This window comes from Lissotriton vulgaris, chromosome 5, assembly GCF_964263255.1.
Source record: "Lissotriton vulgaris chromosome 5, aLisVul1.2, whole genome shotgun sequence".
Classification (NCBI taxonomy): Eukaryota; Metazoa; Chordata; class Amphibia; order Caudata; family Salamandridae; genus Lissotriton; species Lissotriton vulgaris.
The window spans coordinates 1,207,253,485-1,207,265,838 of NC_141693.1; the positions used below are offsets into that span (position 1 = coordinate 1,207,253,485).

The 12,354-nt window shown below is 48.5% G+C and overlaps 1 protein-coding gene across 2 annotated transcripts in view; it reads right to left on the bottom strand.

The window, feature by feature from the left end:
* CTBP2 (C-terminal binding protein 2) overlaps window positions 1–12,354 on the bottom strand; it is a 161,682-nt gene that overhangs the window by 5,972 nt on the left and 143,356 nt on the right. The window contains exon 9 of one of the 2 annotated variants that reach the window (XM_086923009.1): window positions 10,968–11,017. The exons of the other annotated variant lie outside the window; for it this stretch is intronic. Within the exon in view, the coding sequence (XP_086779135.1) occupies window positions 10,978–11,017 (40 nt within the window). The 3' untranslated portion in view covers window positions 10,968–10,977. The remainder of the gene's footprint in view (window positions 1–10,967; window positions 11,018–12,354) is intronic. 2 annotated transcript variants of the gene reach the window in all.

Genomic DNA, 12,354 nt, shown 5'->3' on the forward strand with positions numbered 1-12,354 from the left:
GGTGTCATCGTCATAAGAGATGATGTTGAGGTCGTGCAGTTGGGCGACATGAGCGAGCGGTGCCATGTAGACGTTGAACAGCGTTGGGCTGAGGGATGAGCCCTGGAGGCCGCAGATGATCTCAGTGGCTTCAGAGCAGAAAGGGGAAAGGTGGAAGCTTTGTGTACTGCCGGAGAGGAAGGAGCTGGTCCACCCCAGGGCCTTCTCTTGGATCCCGGCGTCGTGGAGGCGTGTTTGTAGTGTGCGATGGCAGACCGTGTCGAAGGCAGCTGACAGTTCCATGAGGATGAGGGCCGTGATTTCTCCGTTGTCTAGCAGGGTCCTGATGTCATCGGTGGCAGCGATAAGGGCAGTTTCAGTGCTGTGGTTGCTGTGGAACCCCGACTGGGACGGGTCCAGGATGCTGTTCTCCTCGAGGTAGTGGGTCAGTTGTTTGTTGACGGTCTTCTCGATGACCTTCACCGGGAATGGGAGCAGGGAGATGGGCCAGAAGTTCTTGAGGTCCTTGGGGTCTGCCTTGGATTTCTTGAGTAAGGCGTTGATCTCGGAGTGCTTCCAGCTCTCCGGGAAGGTTGCTGTCTCAAAGGAAATGTTGATGGTTTTCTGGCGATGGGGTGCGATGGCGGTGCTGGCTTTGTTGAAGATGTGGTGTGGGCATGGGTCTGAGGGAGACCCGGAGTGGAGGGTGTTCATGATCTTGATGGTGTCGTCGTCCTTGATGTTGGTCCAGGAGAGCAGGCGGTTGGTGCAGATGGCAGTCGTGGGGGCAGAGGTCTCAGTGTTTGTCAGGGAGGTTGTGCTGTTGAAGCTGTCGTTGATATCTGCGATCTTGCGATGAAAGAAGGTGGCTAGCGAGTCCCACAGGTCTTGCGAGGGTGGGATGTTGTTGGTGTTGGAGAGTTCCTTCATGATGTTGAAGAGCTCTTTGCTGTTGTGTGCATTGTTGTCGAGGCGGTCTTTGAAGGAGGCCCTTTTGGCGGATCTGATGAGGTGATGGTGTCTGCGGGTGGCGCTCTTGTGGGCTGCAGAGCTGTCCGATGTTTGTTCACGGAGCCAGTTCTTCTCCAGCTTTCGGCAGGATTGCTTGGAGGCCTGGAGGTCTTCAGTGAACCAGCTGGCTTTCTTGCTGGTGTGGCTGTTGGAGGGTTTCTTGAGCGGGGCAAGGGTGTTGGTCCAGTCGTCGATCCACTGTCTGAGGTTGCGGGCGGCGGAAGAGTTCTCTGAGTCCAAGGTTGGTTTGGTTGTCGATCAGGGCGGTGGAGTTGGTGTTGTTGTTGTTCTCGAGGTGGAAGTTCCGGTCCCCGAGGAGGATGTAGTCCGTGGAGGCTAAGCCGTGTGTGCTGACGAGGTCGGCGATGGAGTTGCTGAACTGTGGTCTGAGTCTGGGGGGGTCTGTAGACGAGGGTTCCTCTAAAGGGTGGGGTTGGAGTCGGTGTGGATCTGGAAGTGCAGGTGTTCGGCAGTGCTGAGGGTGTTGTCGGTGTTGGTCGAGACTTTGAGAGTGTTCCTGTAGGTGATGGTGATTCCGCCTCCCACTCCATTGGTGCGGTCCCTGCCAGTGATCTTGTAGCCTTCCGGGATGGCTATGGCGATGTCAGGTGCCGAGGAGGGGTTCAGCCAGGTCTCCGTCAGGAAGGCGACGTCTGGGGAGGTTGAGTCGAGTAGGTCCCAGAGTTCAACGGCGTGTTTGTGGGCGGAGCGGGTGTTGAAAAGAATGCAACTGAGGTGGTTGGGTTCTTTCCTGGTGGGTGGCTTGGCATGGCGGATGCTGGTGTAGCTGCAGTTCCGGCAGGTGAAAGGTCCTTGGGTGTGCTTTGGGGTGGCCAGGAAGCAGGTGTTTGATCGTCTGATGTTGAGCGCGTGGAGGGTGCTGGCCTCGTAGCGGCCCTGGGTGTTGTGGCGTTCGCAGGGGCGAGGAGTTCTGGCGCTGGGCGCAGTCCTGACGCAGACAGGCATGCCTTAGGCATGCCTTAGGCGCGCCTTCGCCGCGCCCGCTGCGTGGCCTCCATATGAGGGTAGGTGGGAGGGAGGAGCAGCTGGGAGGCGGGGCGGCGAATGGGCGAGCAGGGGGACGGGGCTGCAGGGACACGGCAGCGGGAAGACACAGGTGAAGTACGGCGCGGGAAACAAAAGGGAAAAGAGGACACAGACAAAAATTACAGGGGGGAAAAAGATGGAGATTAAGCAGTAGGGAGGAAAGAAAGGGAAATTCGGCAATGAGAAAACACAGCAGAAATCACAACCAAAAGCAAAGGAAATTAGGCAATGAAAAAAACACGACAGAAATCACAACAAAAAGCAATACAGCAGCAGTTCAAGAAGACAAGTCCAACCTAGCAGCGTGGGGAGTGACCTGCCTGAGAGCAGGATCAAAGGTTGCTCCTTTCACCGCTGTGTAAACTCCATATGAGGGGAGGTGGGAGGGAGGAGCAGCTGGGAGGTGGGAACGGGGCGGCGAATGGCCGAGCAGGGGGGCGGGCCGCAGGGATGCAGCAGCGGGAAGACACAGGTGAAGTACAACGTGGGAAGCAAAAGGGAAAAGAGGGCACAGACAAAAATTACAGGGGGGAAAAACAAGGAGATTAGGCAGGAGGGAGGAATGAAAGGGAAATATGGCAATGAGAAAACACGGCAGAAATCACAACCAAAAGCAAAGGAAATGAGAAAAAAACACGACAGAAATCACAACGAAAGGCAATACAGCAGCAGTGCAAGAAGGCAAGTCCGACCTAGCAGTGCAGCAGCGTGGGGAGCGACCTGCCTGAGAGCAAGGTCAAAGGTCGCTCCTTTCACTGCTGCGCGGCCTCCATATGAGGGGAGGTGGGAGGGAGGAGCAGCTGGGAGGCGGGATCGGGGCGGCGAATGGGCGAGCAGTGGGGCGGGCCGCAGGGACGCGGCAGCGGGAAGACACAGGTGAAGTACGGCGGGGGAAACAGAAGGCAAAACAGGGCACAGACAAAAATGGCAGGGGGAAAAACAAGGAGATTAGGCAGGAGGAAGGAAAGAAAAGGAAATTTGGCAATGAGAAAACACGGCAGAAATTACAACCAAAAGCAAAGGAAATTAAGCAATGAGGAAAAAAACCCAGAAATCACAACAAAAAGCAATACAGCAGCTGGGAGGCGGGGCGGCGAATGGGCGAGCAGGGGGGCGGCGGCGGAAAGACACGTGTGAAGTACAGCGAGGGGAAACAGAAGCAAAGCATGGCAAAAGCAAAACATGGCACAGACAAAAATGGTAGGGGGAAAAACAGGGAGATTAGGCAGGTCACCGCTGCGCACCCTCCATATGAGGGGAGGTGGGAGAGAGGAGCAGCTGGGAGGCGGGAGCGGGGCGGCGAATGGGCGAGCAGGAGGGGCGAGGCCGCAGGGACGCAGCGGCGGGAAGACACGGGTGAACTACGGCGGGGGGAAGCAGAAGGCAAAACAGGGCACAGACAAAAATGGCAGGGGGAAAAACAAGGAGATTAGGCAGGATTGAGAAAAGAAAGGGAAATTCGGAAATGAAAGAACATGGCAGAAATCACAACCAAAAGCAAAGGAAACTAGGCCGGAGAGCAGGGTCAAAGGTTGCCTCATGCAATAAATCTTCAGAATGGGACAGTTCTTACATAGTCAAGCAAGGGCATTGACAGGTGTAAAGATACCAAAATATAGTAAATGAGTTGTTGCTTTAGGTCTGAACATCAATGTACTAAAGTTTGAAGTGATGAAAGACGTGAAGTCTTGTAGTTGATGTGGGATTTGTTACAGTGAAAGTCAACCAAAGTGATGATGTGTGGTTGCAGTCACTGTTACTGTCACAGTCAGACACAGGGAGGGTGTATTACATGCAGGGCCGGACTGGCCATAGTGGGCACCGGGCATTTCACCTGTGGGCCTCTAGGGTAGGGGCCGGTTTTGGGCCTCCTGGGGGCCGGTTTTGTTTCGGTGGGCCTTCAATATCGACCCCCTGTAACAAAATTGTCCGAAATCGTCCGTAGCAAACAGCTTGGCTGCACCCCCCTCCTGGGGGCCAGCCGAGCAGTTTGCCTGGGCCGCTTTTGGTTCCCAGTCCGGCCCTGATTACATGCTGCAAGGCACGGACAGTGGCACACAATTATTGTGACATAGGTCCGTTGTACTCTTAGCACTCATATAATTCTAGAATATTTGTTTTATTAATAAGGTCAATTGCCTAGCTCTATAAGATTATGAAATAAGAACAAATATTTTAATTTGAACTAAAATAATAATTGTAATACAGTGTATTTAAGAGAAAACCCTAAAACTAATTCCGTTTAACACTGTTAATTGAGAAGCGTTTTTTTATAATACACATTGGGTTATAGTGGGAAGAAAAATATCAAAGGAATTTATGTAGAATTTCATTAAAGGTGAAATAAATATTTCCACGAACCTGCCCAAGGTATAATAAAACCACTGTATTTGGGAGCTCCATGGTACCTTGATGTTGAAATGGAGACCTGGTGGCTGCAAATGTCAGTTTCTGACAGAAGCGCCAGTTTTTCCTCAGGTGAAACATCAACCCCCTGGGCTCCTATTTGCTGCCTTTAAGTAAGAGGCAATCCAAGCATGCTGATCCAATCATCGAAGCAGATTTACAAGCCCATTGTGTGATTTTACGCTGCAGTTGTATCACTTTTGTGATGCAGCCGCGGCGTAAATATTGCAGCCCATTTACAACATGACGCATCTAGAGAGATGCGTCACTTTGTAAAGCCCTGCATCACATTACACCTGCGTCAGGTATAATGTATGCAGGGTGGGCGTTCCAACGCAAAAACGCCTCGTAGAAGTGACGCAGTGAAATCTACGAGATTTCACTGCGCCACTTCTAGGATGCCACTGCGTCAAATTCTTCCGCCTGCTTGAAGCAGGCGTAAGGAGTGACGCAGCACAATGAGGATAGGCCTCCCCGTGCATTGCTGAAGTTGCGTTGTGCTTGCGACACGACTCCAGCAATGCTTGACTTTTGCGTCAACAGATGTGGCAGAATTTATGACGCATCTGTCAATCCTTGCGCTATGGTGCGCCGTATTGTAAATACAGCGCATCCATAGTGGTGCAAGGGTTTCTCAGGGTGGTGCAGGGAAAGTGATGCATCTTTACAGATGCGTCACTTTCTTGTAAATCTGCCCCATCGTTGTTTCTCAGTACCCTTCCCACTCTTACGCAAAGATAAGGTGCCCAAAAATAACCAAAAACTGGACCCTCCCAATGGGCTCCCAATTGAGCTCTTCAAGTCTATGGCTACTAAGCTCTCTTCCAATTACTAAGCATGTACACTGAAAGCTTCGAGCTAGGTATCCTACCAGCAGATATCCGGAATGCCTCTATTGTGGTAATCCACAAACCAGGTAAGCCAGCTCATGACTGCAAATCTTATCGCCCCATTTCCCTCATCTCAATGGAGGCAAAGATTCTATCGAAAGTATTAGCCAATAGACTTATCCTCCATATCACTGAGTTAGTACATCCGGACCAATCTGGATTTATGCCAGGACGAAACACAGCCTTAAATCTTTGGCGGATGAATAGGGTTCTTGGCAGAATGGGCACTATCAGAGAAGACGCGACCCTGTTGTCGCTAGACGCCACCATGGCGTTTGACACCATTGAGTGGGATTTCCTCTTTGCGGTATTGGCCCGGCTGGGCTTCGGACCCAAGTTCACCAACTGGATCAAATTACTATATACCCAGCCGACAGCGTATGTAACTGTCAACAATCATGTCCCCAGATGCTTTCTCTTGCAACGGGCCACAAGGCAGGGATGCCCCTTGTCACTGTTGCTCTTTGCCCTGGTGTTGGAGCCCCTGGCGGTCTGGATTAGAACGTATCCGGAAATACGGGGCCTTAAGTGGACGGAGGATCATGAAGATCGCATCTCCCTTTATGCCAATGATATCCTCCTATATCTGGCCTCAACCTCGCGGTCCCTGTGGCGAGTGCTCCACATTTTTCATATATTAGGCGCACACTCCGGTTATATGATAAATTGGTCTAAATCCCAGTTATATGTATTATGGGGTGACATGCCCCCTAACCCAAGGGGCTAAGACATACCGGTGGCGACTCGAGGTTTTAGGTACCTCGGTATCTTCATCACCCCAGATCCACATTCATTCTACGAAAATAATCTGTTGGGACCTTTGACATGCCTAAACATTGCCAGTCTCTACCCCTTACCCTCTTGGGTCGTGCGGCGCTATTTAGAATGCTTGCTTTACCACGTTTCTCTTATGTGCTGCAAAATACCCCCAACACGGTCCCTGACGTCTATTTCTCCAATATAGATAACATAGTGCGGGGTCTCCTCTGGGGTGTACGGGCACTGCAAATAGCTATGAAAAAACTCACTAGGGGATGGTATGGCCGAGGCATTGTGCTGCCAGACCTGCGACTCTATTACCAGGCGTCACAACTGGTTGCGGTTAACAGATGGGTGTACTGGGAATACGACGATCCTAACTTTCGCACAGATCGCTGGCTTTTGGAATGAGGAGGATATAATAGAGCCTTATACACAACCCCTGTAAGCTTAATCTCACGGGTCCTACCACATGCACAGTGGAGGTCTGGCATGAAATCACTAAGAAGTGGGGTTGGCATAACCGTTTGACGAAAGCCACACCACTTTGGGAACCAGATGTTCTTGGGCAACTTAGCAAATGCCCTGGCTTTGATAGATGGGATATGATAGGAATATCGACGGTGGGAGACATGTGGGTGAAGGGGAACTTGGCTACCATTGCCGAACTAGACTAAATATCAGTTGGTATACACTGAAACTTTCCGTCATGCCATCTCTAATGCTATGCCAGGTGAGCTCCCCTTACCGGCATCTTCCCCCTAGAGGACAGACTGATACTCGACCCGATGCCCACAAAAGCGATATCCCTTACCTATAAAAAATTGATAAACAATTGCCCTGACCCTATGCAACATCTGCGAAGAAGTTGACAGTCGGACCTGGGGAGCATAGATGATGACGACTGGCGAGACGCGCTGGCTTCCCCCAAGGAAGTGGCCATCCCCATGAGATTGTGCCTAGTCCAATTAAAAATCCTTTACCGGCTATACTTTGACGCAAAACTCCTATTTAAGCTGGGTAGAAGACCTGACCCACTATGCGTCCGACACTGCAATCAGACTGGCACATTCGTCCCAATTCTATGGGGCTGCCCCCTGATGGGGCATTATTGGGATAGAGTTACGAAACAAATGGAAAGGGTCTGCGGTAAGACCTTGAAAACCTCCCCCTTGCTTTGCCTTCTCAATGTGTGGGAGGCCACTGACCTTACACAGACTGAACAAACATGGGCCTCGATGTGCTGGGCCATCGCAAAAAGTAATATTGCACAGAGGTGGGGGCGGCCCCTTGCCTGTGCGACTGCGCTAAGGACATGGATATGGCAATGATTGCTGAGAAAGAGGTGTTTAAACACAGAGGGTGCCCCAAGAAATGGGACCTTAAATGGGGGAAATGGTACAAATACAGGGTTGATATTTGTGTCTCACCATCCATAGAACTACGACGTGGAAGGGACTTATTGCTGGATCAACCGATGAATGATGTGGAACCCACACCCTCGTTACTGTAACAATTGTCTAACTGCACAATTTCACCTGTTTTATGTGTCATTGATACCTGCATGTCTCCTAACTCTCATTGTTTATCGATCAGGCGAGAAGATGATACCCTGGTTCATCTTTGGGTCAGCTATGGTGAATATCATTTCATCTCAGTGTTGTATGCTATATTATTTTAATATGGACCTCCTGCCGTTCTGACATTGCCTTGGACTTTTTCTTTTTTCTATTTCAATAAAAATGTTATTTTAAATTAAAAAAGACTGGACCCTCTTATACACCCCAACTAGAACATTAGGGACTCTGGAGGAAACCCAAGGACAGGTGGAAACTTGAAATATCTGTTTTCTGTGCTGGTGTAAACGTTGTGCACCTGTCACATGGCATTTAGAAATCAGCAATATCTGCAACTAGGCACGCGAAAAATTCTACTCGAGTCTATTTCATTGGAAATTTGAAAACTGACATAGCCTGTTATTTGGTATATGGAACTTGGAAATACATCTTGTTGTTTTTCTTTTTTACCGGGTGCTCTACTTTAAAATATATATATTTTAGCTGCTATATACATGATGCACCTTGGGACTATGGCAAATATTAAAATGTTTGTCCGATCTCTCAATATTAAATGAGATAAAGATAAGGGCATTTAGGAGGAGGAGGACTAAGTGCCCGACTACAATAATCCACTTTAAAATACTGCATAGACATTATTATGCACCAGTAAATCAAGTGGAAAAGGAAACTCAGACACACATTGCAGTAGATTTAAGGAGCTAATTGTGACTTCCTGCATATGGTATGTATGGTCATGTACACACATCAGCAGATGCTGGCAAACAATAGAAGCTACTCTTACACAAGCACTGAGATGCCCCATTAAATTTTCATTGAACATTGCAACATTGGGAAGAAAGGTTAGGCAGCTAAAATTATGGGAATAGGATGCCTGCTTGCGAGAAGAGATATTGCTCGCTATTGGCTGAGCAGCAATACCCGTCGATCTCTGATTGACACAGAGGCATGGGCAAATATGCCTATTTAGGGTAAGGGGTGTATCAGAGCAGAGTATGCCTGAATAAACATAATAAGATCTGTGGACTTTGGCTGACACATTTCAGACTGGAACTGACATAATCAGCTAATTAACCGCTCACACCTGGAGGATGGGGTAGGAGGAATAATGGGGCAATACTGCCACGTGTGTAAACGTGTGGCAATGGTTAGATATTCTGCATATGCTGGGAATACTATGTCGTATGCATTGTTAATGTTCTTTCACTTAAAATGAAATTAAATGTTCGTATTAAAAAAAGAGGCCCATTAGTTTGTGAACTCTCCTTTGAGCTGCTTTCAATACCTGGAAATTGTGCTATAAAATGTACTGTTTTACACCTCAAAGCTGTTTCGAGTTGAGATCTCCACAAATCCCCCTTTCGGAGGGTATTCTTATTTGCTGCACTCGTCATTTTGTTACCTGTGACTATGAATAAAGGAAATCAAATGAAGAATCCAAGTCTTTTACAAAATCAGCATAACTAACTATGAGTAGGTTGTGCAAATCCATTTTGGCGTACATTAAGCCACACAAAGCTACTTTGCATCGTTTAGTAAATACAAAGTAACGCAGTGCACAGCGCTGCCTTATGTTACTTTGCGTTGGGTAGGTGTTACATGTGTGCATCATGGCCGTTCCTATGTAGCTACCTTTGTATTTTGATGTAAACTCAAATTTACAAACCTGGGTTTGCACCAACATGGAGCACCTGCCAGGGAGCACCTACCAGATAGAGGCGTAACAAGGTGAAATATGTTTATTATGCCGCATAGACATGGAAAGCGGAATACGCCACTAAGGGGCAGATTTACAAGCCCCTTGCGCCTCATTTACGGCGCAGTTGCGTCATTTTTGTGACGCAGCGGCGGCGCAAATCCTGCTCCATGGTGCGGGGGTACTTACAACGTGACGCATCTGGGAGGTGCGTCACGTTGTAATGCCCTGCGCCACATGTAGGCGTTCCTGTGCAGGGGGGGCATTCCGGCGCAGGAACGCCTCCTAAAAGTGGCTGAGTGAAATCTACAAGATTTCACTCAGTCACTTTTAGGCCCATGCTGCGTCAAAACCCTACGCCTGCTTGAAGCAGGCGTAAGGATTGACGCAGCATTAACTAGATAGGGCCCCCAGAGCATTGCTGGAGCTGCGTCACGCTTGCGACGCAACTCCAGCAATGCGTCACTTTTACGGCACAGATGCGTCATGCATCTGTGCCGTTTTTGCACCATGGTGCGCCGCATTGTAAATGCGGCGCATTCATGATGGCGGAGTTGTGGCGCACAATAACTGGAGCATCCCTGCTGATTTGCAGGGATGCGCCAATTATTGTAAATATGCCCCTGAGTATTTTTTTGTGCGGGAAGGAATCCTCTCCTTCACAAAAACACTTTTGCCCGTAATGCAGGCCGCCTTGCACCTTGATGAAGGGTGCCTGCTGTGGTGCCAGGCAGCACACAGGGCACCAGCGCTGGGGGAGACCAGAAGTGTGCCATATCTTGGTTGATATGAAGCATTTATGTTCTTTTCCCTTTCACACAACAAAGTGCAGAAAGTTGCCTTGCCGTGTTGCATTAAAGAAAAGTAAACCTGCCTCTTGGAACTTAAATACAGGATGAACAAGCTGCGCAAAACTCACAAACTGCCATTAACAAACACCGCACAGAGGGCATCAATGAAGAGCAGACAAGAGAAAAACAATCATCAGCACACAGCTGGCAAAAATTAACTCAAAGGATGGATTTAATGAAATGACATAGGAGGTAATCAATGAATAGTGAACTCGGTGCAGTCAATGAGATGCATGCGCGATGCATCCAATGAGCCGCATACAGGATACAATGGAAGAGCCGCACACAGGATGCAATGACTGAGCCAAACACAGGACGCAATGAATGAGCGACAAAAAGTATGCAATTGATGAGCCAAACACAGGATGCAACGAATGAGCAGAGCAAAGAATGCAATTAATGAGCAGCACACAGGATGCAAATAATAAACCCCACACAGGATGCAAGTAATGAACCGCACACAGGATGCAATTAATGAACCGCACACAGGATGCAATGAATGAGCCAAACAAAAGATGCAATTAATCAACTGCACACAGCATGCAATTAAAGTACAACAGATAGAAACAAATCATGAAAAGCATAAGGAAACAATCAAATGACTGCATGCTAAATAAATCAATGAACAAACAACAATTTGGTGACTAGTTAATGAATGGCAAAGGGCTAAGATGCTATCATCAAACTGCAAACAGGGCTGTGAGGCAGTGAATGACGTCACTCAGCACACAAACATTGTGTTGAATCTTACACAAGGACGACTAATGGTTTTCCACACGGAGTCTTGAAACAGTCATAGGCCTGCGAGCAACCGGAAATGGAAGGGAAACATTACAACAATACAGTACAGACCATGGTAGCCCACAAGAAGAACCAGGAGACAAACAATGACTTAGTATGTGGCTGGGCACTGTCTTTGAAACAAAATAATGTATAGAGTTTCTGGTCAACCTTTTCTATGCATTTGGTGTGTTCATGTCCTTCATTCTGTGACACCCTTTATTTCTAGATCTCGCTTGGATTCACGTGTCTCCATTTGTGGTACCCTTCCTTTGATGCCCTTGGACAGTGTCATCTCCCTCAATTTCTGATACTCCTCTCATTGTAGTACATTCGTGGGAGTCACCTCCCTCTGTCTGCAGCAGACTTCATTCCAAGGCCTCAGTCCATGATACTTGTAATTTGATGTCTTCATTGGGATCCAATGCCTCAGTTTCTGTTACTTCTCGTTGAAGCCTTCGTTGAGCTTCAAATGCCTCAGTCTGTAGCACACCTCATTCCAGCCTCTCACTAGCTGCCACACCTGTATCCTTATCTGATGCCCTGGCTGTGCTGCACATCTGTTTGTTGCCTATGTCAATCCAAGCCTGTCTCTGGTCCCATTAGTTATATACACTAAGCAGCATATGTATGTATGTTTTGCGTCTCCCTTACGCCTTGCAAGGGGGGCGCAGGGTGATGCAAAACGTAAGTTTTGCAAGGCCACCTTGCGTGGCCCTGAGTGACTTGATAAATTCTGATTAACGCAATGAAGCGCAAATCGATGCATCAGCCTCTGCTCTCATGTTCATACTATGGAGCAGGTGCAGTGGCAACGGGTTTCCTCATTTGCATGGGGCCAGTACCCCATACAAATGAGGAAACACCCCATTAAGATAGCACCAGAGCTATATGTGCACCAGCACTATCTGTAATACAGAAGGGGCTGCACAAGCATATACAGCTCCTTCTGTAATCCCAAAGTGCCCTGGGGTACAGAAAACGGTTGTGGACACATGTTGCGGGCCCGGGGTATAGTATGTAATACAGCCCCAGATGAATTGACTTAATCAATTTCTGTATTTAAGATTTGCATGTTGCGAGAGTGAAAGTCTGCAGACTCTAGCTGTGAAATCCTACAAAAGACTTCATCTTTAGAGCTCAATTTAGGGGACCAGGACACAGACACCAATAGATGCTCCTTTTTTACCCTCCGTACTGCATATGTCAATGCCTATGCATGTGCATTTCTGCAGAATTCCTCGGAAAGTGCCCCATGCCACTACTCAGCCTATTTATACAGACTTAGGGTGAGGTAAGAGAAGGGAGCTGCTTTATCACCTCTGTGTGTTTGAGGACGGTAAGATGTAAGGTGTGAG